Raw genomic sequence first — 19,199 nt, 5'->3', positions numbered from 1 at the left:
TCATGACCCTATAATTTTGCATAAGACGATATGCTACAATATTTTCCTGAGGTACCACAGGGAAGTTGTGCTTTTTATAAATGGCTGTCTCTTATTTACCAGAGCGACTTGTTCAGTAGTATCGACAAAAGCAAAATCCATACCATATGCGGTCGGTTTTTATTCCACACAATATTTCTTGAATCATCTTAATCTTTAATCTTTAATCAATTACCTCTATTGGTTTAGTTTTGTGTCTGTAAAGGACAAATTCGCCCTGGTCATGAAAATCGTACCATCTAAAACAGAACGTAAGTAATTAGTTGTAGGTATGAAAAGTGTTCAGCTCTTTGCAATATTATGTAAATATATATTACAGAAAAAATATATGCGTAAAGACAATAGTTTAAAAATAATATAATATACAAACCAAACTAACACCTAAATTATTGAAATCATATCTTTTGTTGTCTGTTAAAATTGATAGGTATAATACAGATTGTTGCAAAACAAAAACTGCTGTAAGAGGACATTACCTATTAAATCGAACAAGAATTCAAAAAATAATAAATGCCCGCATACAAACAAGTTAATGAAAAAGGAACACAGTTGGTGTCAGTGGGACTTTCGCTTAAAAAACGAACTAACAAAACGTTTAAAAAACGATGTCAGTAATAACTAGTCATCTTGCTGATGTAAGTTTCAAAACTTTCGGTTTGTTTTACTAAGTATAAATAGTTATCAAAGGTACCAGGATTATAAATTAATACGCCAGACGCATTTCGTCTACATAAGACTCATCAGTGACACTCAGATCAAAATAAGTATAAAGCCAAACAAGTACAAAGTTGAAGAACATTGAGGACCAAAAATTCCCCAAAATTGTGCCAAATACGGCAAAGGTAATACGATTTCTTTTCTTTTGTATTTATCATTATGAATTAATTAGATATAGGAAGATGTGGTGTGAGTGCCAATGAGACAACTCTCCATACAAATAACAATTTAAAAAGTAAACCATTATAGGTTAATGTACGGCCTTCAACACGGAGCCTTGGCTCACACCGAACAACAAGCTATAAAGGGCCCCAAAATTACTAGTGTAAAACCATTCAAACGGGAAAACCAACGGTCTAATCTATATAAACAAAACGAGAAACGAGAAACACGTATATATTACATAAACAAACGACAACTACTGTACATCAGATTCCTGACTTAGGACAGGTGCAAACATTTGGAGCGGGATTAAACGTTTAAATGGATCCAAACCTTCTCCCTTTTTCTGAAACAATAGCATTTAAGTATTTAAATGAAAAATATCCTATCGAAGTGTGTAAAGGATAAAGGTTTGTGATATTGAATGTTTCTGTGCGAGAAAAGGGACTCATATTGTAAAAGATCTTAGAAATTCAAAGTATTCACGTCTAATTCACACCACTTCCAATGTTTTTTCTTGGTTTTCAGACGTTGATTACTTGTAGAAGAAATGATAGTTTCTTTACAGTAAATTACGTTCAACACTACGTAGCCTTAGTTGTGACCAAATACACTTTGTGTATCGATATCAGAAGAATGAAATGAGATTCTATTTAACAGTGTTGGTTAAAAGTCCGAAAGAACACTTAATAAACAGATGATAGTTGCAAAATTCCTCATCAGGTATTGTCGTTGTAGTATATATAGTTTCCAAGTCGAGACTTGAAAAAAAACATAGCCAGTTTTGACACACATAAATCTATTGTGGCATTTTTTCTGGGAAAAACAATTCATTATTACTAAAGGTCTAATACAAACTTACTGCCAATCAAATGTAGAAAACCAAGGATCAGTTCCAGAAGAACACGACCCATACCACCACCAGTAATCATCTGTTACATTGTCGTTAACTACATGTACCTGTGAAAGAAATTTGTTTTAAGAGTTGCCTTTTATTTTGTAGTATTATAATTCAAATAATCTTACGAAGAAGTATATAACAATTAAAGATAGTCACAGATTATAAACGTTTGTGTATATTTTCTGTAAGTATAAAAAAAGAAGATGTGGTATTATTACCAATGAAACAACTCTCAATAACAGACCAAATGGCATAGAAACTAACAAATATAGGCCAACGTACGGTCTTCAACAATGAACAAAGCCCACCACGCATAGTCAGCTATAAAAGGCCCCGAAATGAAAAAAAGGTAGACAAATTCAACCGAAAAAACTAACATCTTATTTAAGGTTCTTCCAGAATTCAACAATAAATCAAAGCCACACTGTTCCAGTTAAAATTGCATATAAATAGTTTAAAATAACAAGATAAAGAAATTAAACAAGCACGATGCACTCACTTGTAATTTTGTGCTTAAATCTTGTATCAATAATTATTATTTTAGCTTCTCAATAAAAATTAATAAGGGGCTTCTTTTTTTTTATATATATATATCAGTCTTTTCTTCAAAAGCCAAAAAAAAAACCAAATGCATTTTACCCATAGTGGCTATGTTTCCTGACGAACAAGGAAATAAAGTTAAAAACTGATACAAGATACTCTGAAACTCGTTCAGCCCAAGTTTGGCTGAAATTGATTAGGCAGTTTCAAAGGAGAGGATTTTTTGAATTTAGCAAATTAGTTCAACAAATTGTGAAAAAAATGTCTTGAGAGGTCATTTACTCCTTAATGGTTCAATAAACAATTATGGTTATACAAATCATAGTTGTAGACCTTACTTTGCTGCACTTTGCTGAACAGTTTTGCTGTAATGATATTTAAGATAATAACGGAAATCTGCAAAATTTCCATTTAAATCTTTAATTCAGGGGCATTAACCTAAAAATCTTAAGCTCGATTTTGGCTGATTATTTCAGAGCAGGTAGAAATGACCTAATGCATACTTAAACGTTTTGTCTGATTTGCTCCAAATGCATTAGTTCTAGAGATATTGGTAAAAACACTGCATGTTCCCTATGTACTATTAGACAAGGTGGACATGTTTTCTAAGAAAACAAAAAATAAAAAATAAACTTTGCAAAAGGTAATCTATATCTAAGACATGTAATGATTTTAAGATGTACATGTCTGTCTGACAGGGTTCATCTGACCGTGGCCTTATTGTCATGGTCCAAAGATCAATGTTAAGTTTTACTGGTTAAGTCTGTTTCTTAGATATGCAATAGGTCAACTATATTTAAAGTGTATTTGGTTTATGGAATGAGTGCAAGGTGTAGATGTATTTCCACTTTGGTTTATCTGACCTTGACCCATTTTCTTGTTTCATGTTAGGTTTATGTCATAGTTGTAGTAAAGCTTTATAATAAGAACTATCAACATAATATCCGTGGTTAGTAAAGAAGGCGAGAGTTATCAGCGTCTGCACTCTTGTAACCTTATAATGTTGTTGTACATTGAAAAAAATAGCTGGGTTTTTTAGTACTTGTAGCAGTAAAATTGTAAAATATTTCGAGCATGGCTTTGGATGTATAAGCATTACTATTGTAAGGTGATGAAGTATATCAAATAAGGACAAGACATATCCACATTTGTTAAAAATTATTATAATATTAATAAGATGATAACCAAATACTGAAAATAATGATTAATATATTATTATTTAAATAACCATTGACAGAAACTGCAACGTCAGGTAGTTGATAATTAAACCGTAACATGTCATTATCAGCCTCTGATAGTTTTTGTTTGGTATTATATCTTTAAATACTAATAACTATAAAAGTAATGACACATACCGTGACTTCCGGTAGTTGATAATTGGACCAGATCGGGTCATCGTCAGCTTCTAAAACTCTTAATTTAATCTTTGCTTGGTACTCCTGATCTGCTGCAGTATTTTCAGGGAGGTTTACGTCTAAAGTTTGCCACGCCCACTGTTGCCATCCATCAAGTTCCAATCCACACATTGACGGTTTTGTCATTTCGGTGACAGAATTATTACAGTACATTGGAGCTCCAGCTGTAAATTGTTCATTAAAGTCAAATCAATCTAATTTGACTTTACATGAGTATGTTGTGTCGTTATATCGACAAGCTATAGGAACGGTTGTCCATACATATAATGTTGCTGATTCTCCACTTGATATTGACAGGTGATGCGGCCACATCTATTTAAAAGTATTTCACATATAAAATTTAAGAATATGTTCAAATATAATTATTAGGAAAGTTTATTCATTTGTGATATAGTTTTAAAAAATGATTCTGATTTTTCATTCTCCAATTCAGTATGTCGACGACAAAGGTCATAGGAAAGCAGCAATTTATAAAATTGCCGCTGATGTTTCATACATTTATTTCTAACGGTTGTTATGTCCATCAAGGATGTACATCTATGAGGAGTCAAATATTTCTGGAATTAAAGTTTTTTTCCTAACCTAATTTTTGGGTTTATATGACTGTAAAAAAATAATTGGCAAAGATAAAGTCATATGGGGGTGCACTTCTTTTTATTTTGCAACAACCTTTCGAAAATACCCAATTTTGATGATTTTCACATTTTTTATCAATTTTTACCTATTTTTGGGCTGTTTTCGCCAAAAAAATCACAGTTCCACGATTAAACTTTTTTTCATACTTTCAATAAAGATGAGGTAAACCAATCTGAATAAATTTAACTTACAAAAACTTTAGGTAGGTGTTGATAAAAGAAAGTTTATCCTATTTTGATGTTTTTTAGTGTCAAATTTACCATGCTGTCAATTTTGTAAATATGTGATTTTTCTCTGTTTTAAGAATAAAATGCATATTATTTCAACTTTTTTGTTATAAATGATTGAAAAAATACATATCTACGAAATTTTAAAAGAAAAAAATGATATGGGATGTACATGTTTCTGGTAAAATTATTTCTTGTAACCCTCATCCATTTTCTCGAATATTTGGCTAAAAAGACTGACTTGATTGGTAATAAAAGAAAAGTTAATTACTCAAAAACTACTAATTGTAAGTACACAATTTTTCACAGAGTCAAGTTTAATTATAACATTTTTTTTAAAATTTCATTGATTTTTTCCACTTGTATCACATATTTTGGAAATAATTCCAGAACGAGATTTTAACGTGACTGAAACTTCAGAAGAATTATATAATAGTTCTTGCAAAACTGGTCATTATCGTGATATATGGACTGCCCACAGGACAGTGGTATTGACTAAGATAGTGATAATGACTGAGCCGAAGGCGAGGTCATTATCACTGTCGCAGTCAATACCACTGTCCTACGGGCAGTCCATATATTACGATAATAACCAGTTTTCAAGAACTATTATGTTTATTTCATGTTTTGGAAAATTCTGATAAATTCAAAATGCCTACAGCGAACTCGAGTAGTTGTACGATTTCTATGGCAAAGAGTGAAGACCAGTCGACGTAATACTGCCATTCATTTTAGTGCAATTTTTCAGTATATAAATACTTAATCCGGTTATCTTTGATTTTATAAGTTAAGAAAACATATAATAAACAATTCAACAACTTAAATATAATATTAAAAACAGGAACATGTTTTATAAAAGGTACATCTCTCTAAACAGAGAAACCACGCCCCACCGGTTATTAACAGATAAATCACGCTCCAACGGTCATTATCAGACGAAAACCACGCCCCAACGGTCATAATCAGACGGAAACCACGCCCCACCGGTCATTTTCATGTCAAAGTTCGTTAACGACCGGTTTTCTGGTCCGTTTTTTTTTTCTGTTAATGACCGATGGAATTTATGACTGAAGAATAATGAATGTCATGTGACCCCTTTTAATCCAATAAGAGAATCTTATTCTCAACCGATATGACATAATACATCCTTAATGCACAAAAATATATGATGAAATCAGAGACTGAATTCCAAGAGAAGCTTGCTACGGCAATGAAGGTATCTGCTGCAATGCATCAATCATCCGTCTTGAGAATATAGATATATATTACACGACAATATACGGGTACAAATGTATCTAAACTTTTAAGACGGTGAAAAAATATTGCTTGAGTTGAGACATTGACGCATTATATCGGCCAACACATTCGTGATGGTGAACATAAAACGTTTGCTGTATCGAATGTAGTCTTTCTTTCTCATAACCCTTATACAGCAGCTTAAATGAAAGGAAATCCCTGTTCCTTAGAAATACCAATGGGGTTTTACTGTTACAAATGAGAAGTTGACAACTGGAAAGTGGAAATCATCTCGTATGTCATAGATTTTAGTTTGTAATATTTGTCACTAATATCGAGTAAAATGTCAAAATGTGATATAGGGTTAACATGGGGATTATAATAAGTCAAATACACTGAAGTTTTCTCAGAACAAAGTCTGTGCATATCTTAATTAGGTTGTTGTAAAAAAAGTAATGAGCTGAGATGACAAGATGAAAAAAAAAGTATAATCACAAAAATACTGAACTCAGAGGAGAATCCAATCGGAAAGTCCATAATCACATGGCAAAATCAAATGACAAAACACATCAAAAACAAATGGACAAGAACTGTCATATTCCTGACTTGGTACAAGAAACCATCTAAATAATAATAAAATATGCAAGAATATGCTTAAGACAACAGTTCTGATTAAATAGTTTCATGTAAGAACTTAAGCAGAGATTTCCATGGAGTAAAAACTGAGCATATATTCTACTTATGATGAACAGAACTAGGGAAAAATGTATAATACAGTAATAATTGTGGACTATGAATTTAGGAAATTAGAAATTATTAATAATAATAATTTATCAATATCACAAGACATCAGTTTCTCAGATACATTGTATCAGTATTCACAGACTTTTTTGTCTCATATAATCAAGAGTATTTAGAAAAAAAACTCTTTAATACTGCCTCATTTTCAGATAGTTAAAAGTTAAATAGTAGGATATAAGATGAAGGCTTTCCCAAAAAGATTTTTGCAACAATATACTTTGATTCTAATGCGAGTGAATTAAGCGCTTTGAAAGAGTTTGACTCGTATCCAATTTTACCCAAAACTATGTGTACGATGGATCTTTCATGTCAAATATGTCAATATCATCATGTTTATAAATATATTTAACTCTTCCGTATTTGTACAAGATCGGAGATAAGATAGCTGCTATAAATTATCTGATCTAATTCGTCAAATAACAATAAATTGCAAATATCTTCATAACCATAACTAGGATTACATCCATTTTGCCACACTTGTAATCAAAATTAAACTACCTACTACAGAATTTAATATAGTAACAGTACCAACCAAAAGAATTTATATAAAGATTGCCAATGAGAAGCTAAAGACACACAAAGAAGATACCATATTTCCTGGCAGATAGAGTTGTTTTTTTTTGTTTTTTTTTTTAAATTACAAAAATGAAAAATTCTTCAATATTCTGTTCTTGTAGATATTGTATTCGAAAAAGATATCACATGCTTTTTTCTTTGACCGTGTTATCTTCCATCATAAATTGATATTTTACTTACATCTAAGCCAGCGTAGTAGTTCCAGCTCTCCATAAAAGCCTTGTTTGACGATAAATGAAATCTAATTCCACATTTAATCTATAAGTATTTTAAATTAAGATGACATGTTAAAAACAATAGACTTTTTTTTCTTCTATTCATATAACTATAATTGATTTGAAAACTTTTGAAATAAGAAAGTTCTGCGTTAGTCAACTTATACTGATATATTGAACCCAACTCCGCCACATGAAAACTTCGTCAGTGATCAGAAGATAGTAAACAAGTATATCAAATTACCGCGATAAAGGTAGTATTATTTCATTCCATGTTTATCTTTAAAAAAAAGTATCGTTTATATTATCCGCTCTTGTGTTTGATTAAGATTTTTTGTTGGAACTCACATGGTTCGCTTAAATATAGTTCATAAAAATATAACTGAACTAATAAAATTGAGAATGGAAATGGAGAGTGTGTCAAAAAGACAACAAACTGACCATAGAACAGACTTCAATGCAGCGAGAAATACCCGCACCCGGAGGCGTCCTTCAGCTGGCCCCTAAACAAATGTATATTCTTGTTCAGTGATGATGAACGCCATACAAAATTCCAAATTGTACACAAGAAACTAAAATTTAAAATAATACAAGACTAACATAGGCCAGAGGCTCCTGACTTGGGACAGGCACATAAATGCGGCGGGGTTAAGCATGTTTAGGATATCTCAACCCTCCCCCTATAATTCTAGCCAATGTAGAAAAGTAAACGCATAACAATACGCACATTAAAATTCAGTTAAGAGGAGTCCGAGTCTGATGTCAGAAGATGTAACCAACGAAAATAAACAAAATGACAATAATACATAAATAACAACATACTACTAGCAGTTAACTGACATGCCAGCTCAAGACTTCAATTAAACTGATTGAAAGATTATGTCTTCATCATATGAATATCAGTCACAATCCTTCCTGTTAGGGGTTTAGTAACATACCATCATAACATATATATGAGAAGAACATAACGCGTGTCGTGTCAACAACTGGCTTCTTAAATAAATGTGTTTAGTTCCGATGCAAATACCCTATAAGTGAATCAATATTAACGCCAACATATGCAATCTTTAATGACCTGCCAACAGTATCGTAACTATATCCCTTCTTAATAAGTCTATTTCTTAGGTTTTGTTAGCTTCTGAGGTGAATACTGACATTTTTGTGCTTTATAAAGTATGTTCAAATACGATTTTGATATGTATTTTGTGCTTTCTTGAATACAAAAAAAATCATCTTTATGAAGCGTATTTGCTTTTTTAATAAAATATTCCGTAGAAATTTACGGTACAATCTTTCTTTTGAAATAAACACGCAAATAAGAATTAAGATATTTATAGAGATATATACATGTCTGTTGTAGTAATTACAACACACATTTGGGTTAATAATTATTTTGCCGAAATCAAACTAAATGATTTTCTAAATTCTACCATTTTCCACTGCCTACTTTACTCCTTAACATTTTACGTTAAAATTCTTTTGCGAATACTGCAATTTCACTTGTTCATAAAATTGAAGTCTAAAAATTTATTTTTAACCCCTGTCAGGTGACTGTTATTTGTAATCAATACAACAAAAGATTAAAATTATTGATTTACAACATGTTCATAATAGCAAAAATGTTTTCAATATAAAATGTAAAAAGTTTACTGCATCAAATGGACATTCCGACAATAAATGTCATGACTTCAAGTTTACACCACCCTCTGTAACATAATAATTACTCACGTTGATTCCTATTTTTTTCTCTCGATGCATCCAATCGGTACTCTTTAATCTGCCCTCGGTTTCAATCTTGTCGTATGCAATTTCTGTCTTTGTAAGAAATTCTTCATTGTCAATGTACCATTGAATATCGTACGTCATTGAATTTAAGATAGAATCATAACTGTTATAGTAGTAGTACCCAGAATAGACGTAGCACTGGAACATCAACTGGTGATCTTCTGAGTTCAAATCATACGTTGGAATTGTAGGATATGCATCAACCCAGTAAATGTAGTCTGTTATATTTAAGTCAACTATGGAAATGAAAATAAGATCAAACCATGCTTTATTTACGTCCTCAATAATGTGAATAGAAACGTACTTTACAATTAAACATGATTCTTCCCTGAATCATGAAAAATTTGTAATTGTTTTGTCTTTGTTCTGATTTTAAGATATTTTTAACAACATTTTTATAAACTGCCCTTAAAAAATAATTTGTGACGACAAAAGTCTTGTTTGTACCCTTTCTTACCATTTGTTGTAAACAAAACAATATGTTTGACATCTTATATATATAGGGATTTTACACTTACTTAACATCAACGATTTCATAGAGAGATAAAACGAGAAGGTAAACAAAAAATAAAACAATCGGTATTTTCTTAAGCTTTGATATGATCTTTGTATGCTTCCCAAATGATATGAGTTTATAAGTCGAAAAGGAAGAGCACATATGACTTCAAGATCCTACGTCAGAGACGTTGCATAGGAAACAGCGACATTGTTCAGTAGTTTGTTGATGTGGTTAATAAGTGTTTCTCGTATTTCGTTTTTTGATATAGATTAGACCGTTGGTTTACCTGTTTGAATTGTTTTACACTTAGTAATTTTTGGGGGCATTTATAGCTTGCTGTTAGTTGTGAGCCAAGACTCCGTGTTGAAGACCGAACTTTGACCTATACTGGTTTACTTTTAAAAATAGGGACTTGGATGGAGAGTCTAATTGGCACTCATCCCACATCTTTTTACGTCTATACATATAGTATCAAGGCTTTCATCCTTTAAACATGTTAGAGCTGAAAAACATTCTCTCGTTTGAAAAACCATCGATAGTACATGTACATAATTCAGCAGGTTTTGTTTAACTGTATATTATTTGATTACATTTCTATATATAAACTATTCGGTTTTATTGCATTGTTGTATCTACAAATAGCAGCCGCGGTGTTCGAGTTGGCTCAGTAGTCAAGCTCCTTTATCACTAGTCTGTAGACAATGAGATTGTGAGTTCTAATCCGACAAGTGGCCAGGTCTCCAGATTGATTGAGATTGTCAGTATTCCTACCGAAGGTCGATGATTCTCTTCAAGCACTTCCGCTGCCTCCACAAATTAAAACCTAATGCCACGAATCGCGTAATAGTGCTGAAAATAAGATTAAACAACAAGCAATCAATCAACAAATGCATTTATATATCATATTTAAATTGTTGCTTCGTTAATTGTTTTCTATGAATTTATACAATATACGAATGAAAATATAAATACCATAATAAGTATCGGTAGAAGTCATCAAGGATGTGTGTGTTGAAGAAACTTCCTGCCAATTAAAACTCTGTGTTGTCTTCATATCTGATACTTGAGTTTCTAAACTGGTACTTTCTCCCTGTAATGTTGACTGATAATCAGATATGTCTGATGGCACGAAACTAGCACCAGAAGACATGGCTGTTGAATGTTTTGTTTCAAACAAAGAATTTGTAGTATATAAAGGTACGTTTGTACTCATTTCATTCGATGACTCCAGTGAATTAAAGGCAATGGCCGAAGATGTTGGTTTTACAGTAGTGTCTATTGTATTCCAGCTGTCTGCTACTGATGATTTACTGTTGTCATAATTTAGTTTATTCCAATTATCATCAGAGGAAGTTGACTTAAAAGTCTCAGAATTTGAAATTTTTGTAGTGTCTATTTGATCCAAATTAAATGATGAGGACAATGTCTTTACAGTTGTCTCCATGTTGTACCAATTCTCGTTAAAGGAAGACGGACTGCTTGTTGTTTTGGTTGCATCGACATCAATTTTCGAAGAGATCGAAGCTAAAACTGTGTCCAGTTCATTTGGGATATCCGAAGTAGAATACAAATCATGAGTCAAATATGAAGAAGTCAAAATTGTGGTTTTATCATATTCATTCCGATAAATCCATTCCGAAGATGACTGTACTATAATCTCCATTGTATTCCAGATTTCTAAATCAGATGTCAAACTGTCCGCAAGATCACCTATACTCATGTCAGTGTCTTTGGAGGATGAACTTATATCCATGTGTACTTTATCCCAATTTTCAGATGATGATAGACTATCTGTTTTATGTGATTCAAATAATGAGGAGGATGGATAAATAGAAGTTTCAAGTTTATCCAAATTATCAGATAATGTCACGTGGTATTTGGATGATGACATATGAACTGTGGTTGGTGCCATACTAGAATCTTTTGCTGTTTCTATAAGGACGATAAGTTGGTAAATACATGAAATAACATAACACTTTATTCGTATATTTATAACATTATTACGTATTTTTTAAGCAAGCACCATGCATTGGCGACAGAAGTAAGAAAGAAATATAATATATAAAAGTATAAGTTTATCTTTTCCAGTTCAAACATATTTTGCTAATTGGTGCTATATTGAAGCAAAAAAAAAAAACAATGCTCAAAGAATTATATAGATGAAAATCAAACAATACAATTACTAAACATAAATACTTAACAATTAATTGTTTTCATTGCAAAACTGTCCCATTGTCAGCCATACTATATGTCCTTATTGTAATAGGATATTTAATTAAAAAATCATGAACATCATACTTGTCATACTCTTCGGAAAAAAAGCGAACACAAAAGAAACGCCATATAAAAAATATTACTAGAGGCCGTTTATAAGACCTGAAGAATTACCACAAAATAACTATTCAAATTATGTACACTTTAACAATATATTTAATACAAACTTGCTATAATAGTTCGAGTTCTTCAGATCTAATTCTGTGAAAGCATGAACATTAGGCATTTTCAAATAACTACTTTAATATCATCAATAATAAGTATTTATTCTACTTGAAAGTCTTGAAAAACTATTATACCTTGAATTTAAGGATATTCGTTGATTATACTTGATTTTCAAATGTTCGTTATAGCATTAGTTGAATCGATATTGTACCATTTAAATTTGATCATCTAACTCCTACGTTACTTTTCATCATAAAATTGAGAAACGATATTTGATAACTTTATTGCATATAGTTTGAACAGCCAATTGGGAAAATTGTATACACTCCATGTTATCTTCAGAGTTTTTCAAAGAAATAGAGATAATTATACGAAGTTAAATGTATGATAAATCGAGATACAATAATTGAATACAAAATTGTCAATAGCTTGATTCCCCAAAACAAGGACTGAGACCTCTTTTTTTCTGCTCGTTTTCTGTATGTGTTACATTTTAACGTTGCGTCGTTTGTTTCTCTTAATTTTGAGTGTAAATTCACATTGCGATAAGACGTGTCACGGTACTTGTCTATCCCAAATTCATGTATTTGGTTTTGATGTTATATTTGTTTTTCTCGTGGGATTTTGTCTGATGCTTGGTCCGTTTCTGTGTGTGTTACATTGTAGTGTTGTGTCGTTTTTCTCCTCTTATATTTAATGCGTTTCCCTCAGTTTTAGTTTGTTACCCCGATTTAGTTTTTTGTCCATGCATTTATGAGTTTTAACAGCATTATACTACTGTTGCCTTTGTGTAGTATATTTATTTAAGCACAAATATATATATATATACATATGACTCTTTAAACTAAATTTTGTGTTTCTTCGTTTTTTCTTTCTATAATTTATTTGACTTTTAATTTTATTTTCAAGCCAAAAGTTTTTATATGTAAAGTTCCTTTTCGAATTAGTTTGTTTTTCTTTAAAAAAAAATGAAATGGTAGTTAAACTTTAATGAGACACCGACAAACACAATTGTTGACAGCAATGTACATATATTCCAAGATATATATTCCCAATGGATTAATTTGAGAAAATTATGTCGTAATTATGGAACTTTTTATTTTTCTTTTATCTGAAAACACACAAAGCATTGTGATAAATAAATAATTTATAATACTTGTATGATAATATCTAAATTTATCAATAACAGTCTAAAAGTAAGTAATGCTTATTTTATGTTTAAATGTATGATAATTATCTTCTAAATCATACTTTGGAATAGACTTTCATAAAATGGTATGTAAACTTATGTAAAACAATATACAAGTACCAACCTAAACAAAATCTGCCACACATTCCTTTCTGTCTAAGATACATTATGTTTTTAGTTCCACATTTCATAGTTGGTATGCTCCAGGTGTAAGCACAATCGGACGCATAACCTACTTCACATGCTCTGAGATATACCAAATTTGTGTCATCTGTCTGTTCTATTGTTTCTATTATGTAAAAATATAAAACAACACGTTTAATAATTTATTGCGTCCGAAGCGCTTTTCTGGATTTACCTTCATCAGGAACGCTCAAAGCCAAACATTTGAAATCCGAAGATGTATAAGTACCGAAAATCGTTGAAGAGCTATATGTTAAAAATACCTAAAATAAATAGCCAAATTCATCTAAAGCCAACTTTGCCTGAGGGAGTTGAAACCTTAGTTTCATACTAATGTAAAATATTCAAATCATTTGTAAATTTTTCCATTCCCTTCATGTTACACGCTTAGATGAAATAGCTTCCAAAAAATCTTTTGTTTTAAAAAAACTTTATGGAATTTATCAAGGCATTAAAATGTAAGCTATTTACTTTAACATTTAATTCGTTTGATAAATATCGTGTGTTGTTGCCAATCGTAGTTTTACTTTTTAAAGTGACATCTTCGAGAAGTTTAAGGAATAGACAATCCTGCTTCGTTTTATTAGATATATATTTCTAAAATCGTAGTTTGAATCAAAAATGTTATGTTCTGTTAACTTACGGCTACAATAAAGAGATATCATACATTGACCCACGGATATTCGTTTGTTATCAAATATTCATATTTTCTATAGAATAAAAATCGCGTACGTTATAAAGATAGAGGAGTTTAATAATCAACTCTGTTTACCAGAATAAAAAAGGGCCAGACAAAAGAGAGAAACCAATTGATGAAAAAATAATGTCTTGAAATGAAAAAAGAAAAATAACATAGCATCTCCCTGTCATAATCTGGGATGAAACAATAAATTACCCCCAAAGTGTCTTGTATTTTTAATACACCGTCACAATTCATTTGTCTTGTTTAATGCAGTTACAGATATATGTTTATTGTAACTAGATATTCACTTTTACAGACTATATTTGGATAAAAAAAGTGATTTACATTTTAGATGATAAATTAGCAGAAAGGCGTTTTAAAATCTAAAATTGAAAATAGAAGTGGTATGCATAAAAAAAAATGTAATATTTAGTGTTTTTGGTAAAACATGATGAAAATCATACTTATCATTGAACAAAAAATATTATTTTTGGACTGTATAAATAGTCATAAAATGCATATCTGAAGGTTTTCATATCTTATAACGCACTTCGGGGTGTCAGGATTGCATTGTCTATAACCTAATTATTTAGAGATGTACATTCTAGTTTTACGCACCATATGCATATTTCGAAAACATGTTTTCTTTAAATGAATCTTGAAACCAGACATTTGAAATCAAATGAAAAGACACAATTTGATGCAAATGCAGCGTATGAACATATCTTTAACAGTAGAATAAAAATGGTAATGAATATATAAAATGAAATAAAAACATTGTTTCATGAGAGATAATGTAAAACAACCTCTCTAGAAAGTTTGGCAAAATGCATTGTTTATTCGACAATTCTCACCATTAATCCAAATTGGATATTGCGTTCCACACTGGCCGGACGATGCCCGACTTGTTGCCAAGTTATAACCATCTTCAAAATAATACCACCCTCCTGACCAAAATGAATCACAATTGGGTGACTCATCGTAGAAGTCTAGATGTCTTGTAGAGTCATAGTCTATAACGCTGTAGTTAGAGCAAGGATCATTTGTGTACTCTGTAAAACAAAACAAAACAAGACGACATGTATGTATTACTATTATACTGAACACCGATGTATTTATGGTACTTTATCTTGTGTTTATAGTTTTAAGCAGATGAAACTCATCGTCAAAACAAAGAAGTAATTACAGGGCAATGTACCAATCATGATTTACCTGATGAACCAATGTAGGTAAAATATGTTTTCGTAAAGCGCGATTCACAGCTTAAATGATTAAGACAAATATAACAAGTGAAAGTGTGAGCTTCTGCTAACTGATGAGCCCCGCCCAAATATTTTCGGTTTACCGGAAGTTCTAATGAAATGAATCTGAAAACAAATCACACGGTGTAACTGACTTGTATAAAACCTGAAACCAAATTTCAGAAATCCTCGTATTGTTATTCCTGTGAAAGATGTGACAAAAATTTTCAACTTGGCTATCGTATGTAAAATGATACAAGTGTTCGGTAAACATGAAATTGTTGAGTGATGAACCTGAAAACGCATCACAAGGTATAACTGACTTATATTAACCATGAAACCAAATTTCAGAAATCCTTATGATGGAATTCCTGGTGAAAATGCGACAAAAACAATCCACCGGATGGACGGACGGATTGATTGAATGACGAACAGACAGAAGTATAACAGTATAGCCAACTTTGTTGAAAGCGGGGGTATAATGATAACTGTTTGTGTTTCGATGTACAAATGGCAGTTATTATACTATTATGCTAGCGGTTGTTACCTCTCTATATAATATATCAAAATATATAAAAATGAGTATTTATTCAAATATTTGTGTATGCCATTTTCGTTTCTTATTTTCCTAAACATATATAGATATATATCAATGAGATTAATTTTAAATATTATAATATGTCCATTAAAACATATTTAATCTGTTGTCGCTACAGGTGAATTGAAGATCGGCAATTGTAAATTCGTTTTAACAATTAAAATTTCTATAAGAATAGTGTTTATATGGTCTGCTTACCCATACAATATTTCCCACAGCTATGCATGTCATAATATGTAGGTTTCAGTTCTGCAACATTGAATCCGTCACAATGCATTACATTCATACTCCAACTGTTTTCACATTCGGTATCATTTCCTACCATGCATGCTGTCAGAGAGGCAATTTCACCATAAGAAGTCGGATACAAACCTAATAAGGAACAAATTTGAATATGAAAATTCTCAAGTAATTTATTCATTTACAAGAATGAATGTATTTAAAATTGTCATTAAAAGCCTTGATTACATTATATTTGGTATTGATTAATTCAAATTTATTTGATTCTGATAAAATCGTTACCATTAAAACATTTCTTTTTCAAATAACCTTCAAATATGTCATAAGGGAATAATGATTATTCACCATCTAGCCAGATAGGGGAAGATGAACCACACTGTCCTTGCTTGGGAGGATGTGTTGGTATGCTCTCGTTTCCACTAAATCTGTACCATGCTTTCGTGTGGATCTCCCAGTCGTAACAGTCTTCATACTCTCCACTTTGCAGTGTATAATTGACAGATCTTTCAAAATTACTCGTAACTATATTATGCCAATGACAAGGCATATCCCACACATACGATGGGTCAGATGAATTTCTTGATTCTACAAGCATAAAAAATCTTCATTTTATTCAACTCCCTCTTCGGACTGATATAACAGCTGTACATAGACGAAAGCCTAAAACTATCCATTTATATGTTTTCAATTTTCTCGAAAAAAAAGTTTTAAAATGCCAATGAAGTACGAAATTGAACAGGATAGGACCAAAACACTCTAAAAGTTTAGAATCAACTTGTTTTCCTGATGCTTTCTCGAATGATGAACATATGTCAATGAAAAACTAACAAACACATTAAGTGACTGCAATATACATATATTTAGTCAGTGATACAGATATATTTATATCTTTGAACATTTTGACAAAATCATGCTATACTTATGGACTGAAAACAAGCTGATTATTATGTACTTGCAGAATCATTAACGAATCTACAATATACCTACTTTTAGGTATGAAATTTTCATTAAATGATATTTAAACATATGTAAAATGATATGTAAATGCCAACCTAAACAGAATCTACCACACATTCCTTTCTGTCTAAGATACATAACGTTTTTATTTCCACATTTCATAGTTGGTATGCTCCAGGTGTATGCACAATCGGACCAATTATCTCCTTGACATGCTCTCATATATACCAGATCTGTGTCATATGTCTGTTCAATGGTTTCTGTTATATAAAAGAAATATCAAACCAATCTGTCAAATGTTACATTATATTTTTGTACACGCTAAGATTTCGAAATAACTTTGCTGGTAATAATTCTCAGATATAGATTCTTGTTTTATGCACCATATATACGTTTAGAAAAGTAATTTCTTCAAAATAGAATCGAAACAAAATATTTGAAATCAAATTTTAAGAGACATTTTAAACAAAAATAAAAACAGAAAATTAGTTTATGAATATAATTGTCTACAACAGTAGAATAGAAAATAAATGAATAATATGAGCTGACGATATTAAACAAATTCTCAAAAAAGTTCAGTTTATTGATATATTTTATGTGCTAATTCTCACCATTAATCCATATTGGATAATGCGAGCCACACTGGCCGGACAATGGCGGAATGGTTAACAAATTATAACCACCTTCAAAATAATACCACCCTCCTGACCAAAAGGAATCACAGTTATACATGTACATGTTTGACTGATTGTAGTAGTCTTGGTGTCTTGTGGAGTCATAGTCTATAACGCTGTAGTTAGAGCAAGGATCACTTGTGTATTCTACAAAACAAACAAGCCAAGTCTGTATGCATGTATTAATATCATAATGAACCCCGAAATATTTAGATCGTGTCCATGTGTACTTCATTTTATTATCCAAACATAACAAATTTTAATGTTGCCTATTGACAAGACAAAATCAAAATAAAAAAATACCAGAGAGAAGAAATAAAATTTAAGATTCAACCTTTAAGTTAACGAATTGACTTCAATTAATGAATTTCTTTTTTCTTTTCCATTAGCGTTCTTCAACAGCTTATAAATATAATTTACTGCATTTCGATAAATAAAGAGCAGGTAACTATATATCTCTCTTTCTCTCTTATAAAAGTGTATTGAATTTAACTATAACTTCACATGATTTGTGACTTCTGCACGGTGTGTCTACTTTTTGTCTATTTTCTCTATGAACCTGTAAAGCTTAAATACTGTTCATGCATATCATTATTTACATTTCTTATATTTTGACAAAACTTCAAATAGATGAATAGTTGTGTTTTATAACTTGACATTGCTGACAATAATAAAAGTAATCTTCCATTTTGAAGAACTCATATTTTTCTAATGGACACATACATAAATAATTTTTTTAGCGTTGGGGTTTCACGACAGTCTCCTAAAAATCTTTTAAAAAACCAAACTCCACATTTTTCGTAATTTCCAGTCAGATTATTGATAACAGATAAGTATTTAAACATATTATTGCAGCTAAATTATCCACAAATATTTATTGAAAGATATATGTTAGTTTATTTGTTCATGTCATTATCATTTTATATTTTCGTAAATCATATAGATATAAATATTATTATTAAAAGTATGTAAATAATATAAATTTTAAAAACCCGTTGTCCCTACAGCTTAATTGGATGGTCGGCAATTGAAATTTGTTGTACAAATTTTGATTTATACCAGAATAGTGTTTACAGTTATCTGCTTACCCATACAATATTTGGCACAGCTATTCATGTCATAATATGTTGGTTTCAGTTTTGCAACATTGTATCCATCACAATGCATTACAGTCACATTCCAACTGTTTTTACAATTGGTATCATTGCCTACCACGCATGCTGTTAGGGAGGCCATCCCACCATAAG

The 19,199-nt window shown here is 31.1% G+C and overlaps 2 protein-coding genes across 2 annotated transcripts in view; both read right to left on the bottom strand.

Moving 5' to 3' along the window:
- LOC139490621 (von Willebrand factor D and EGF domain-containing protein-like) overlaps positions 1-3,958 on the bottom strand; it is a 22,767-nt gene extending 18,809 nt beyond the window's left edge. The window contains exons 1-3 of the mRNA XM_071277515.1: positions 3,715-3,958; positions 1,781-1,878; positions 215-278 (exon numbers count right to left, since the gene is read on the bottom strand). Coding sequence (XP_071133616.1) covers positions 215-278; positions 1,781-1,878; positions 3,715-3,927 — 375 coding nt within the window. The 5' untranslated portion in view covers positions 3,928-3,958. The remainder of the gene's footprint in view (positions 1-214; positions 279-1,780; positions 1,879-3,714) is intronic.
- LOC139490620 (uncharacterized) lies at positions 3,947-19,199 on the bottom strand. Its single transcript, XM_071277513.1, has 11 exons — positions 19,041-19,199; positions 17,890-18,099; positions 17,374-17,538; positions 16,667-16,906; positions 16,280-16,453; positions 15,097-15,294; positions 13,502-13,666; positions 10,722-11,681; positions 9,194-9,486; positions 7,431-7,508; positions 3,947-4,086 (listed from the first exon to the last, which is right to left on the bottom strand). The coding sequence occupies exons 1-11, from the start codon at positions 19,186-19,188 to the stop codon at positions 3,964-3,966; spliced, it is 2,754 nt and encodes a 917-aa protein (XP_071133614.1). The 5' UTR covers positions 19,189-19,199; the 3' UTR covers positions 3,947-3,963.

The sequence above is a fragment of the Mytilus edulis genome, chromosome 10 (genome assembly GCF_963676685.1).
Source record: "Mytilus edulis chromosome 10, xbMytEdul2.2, whole genome shotgun sequence".
In the NCBI taxonomy this organism is placed as follows: domain Eukaryota; kingdom Metazoa; phylum Mollusca; class Bivalvia; order Mytilida; family Mytilidae; genus Mytilus; species Mytilus edulis.
The sequence above is the reverse complement of the archived record's forward strand: the minus strand, read 5'-3'. Positions and strand labels throughout refer to the sequence as shown.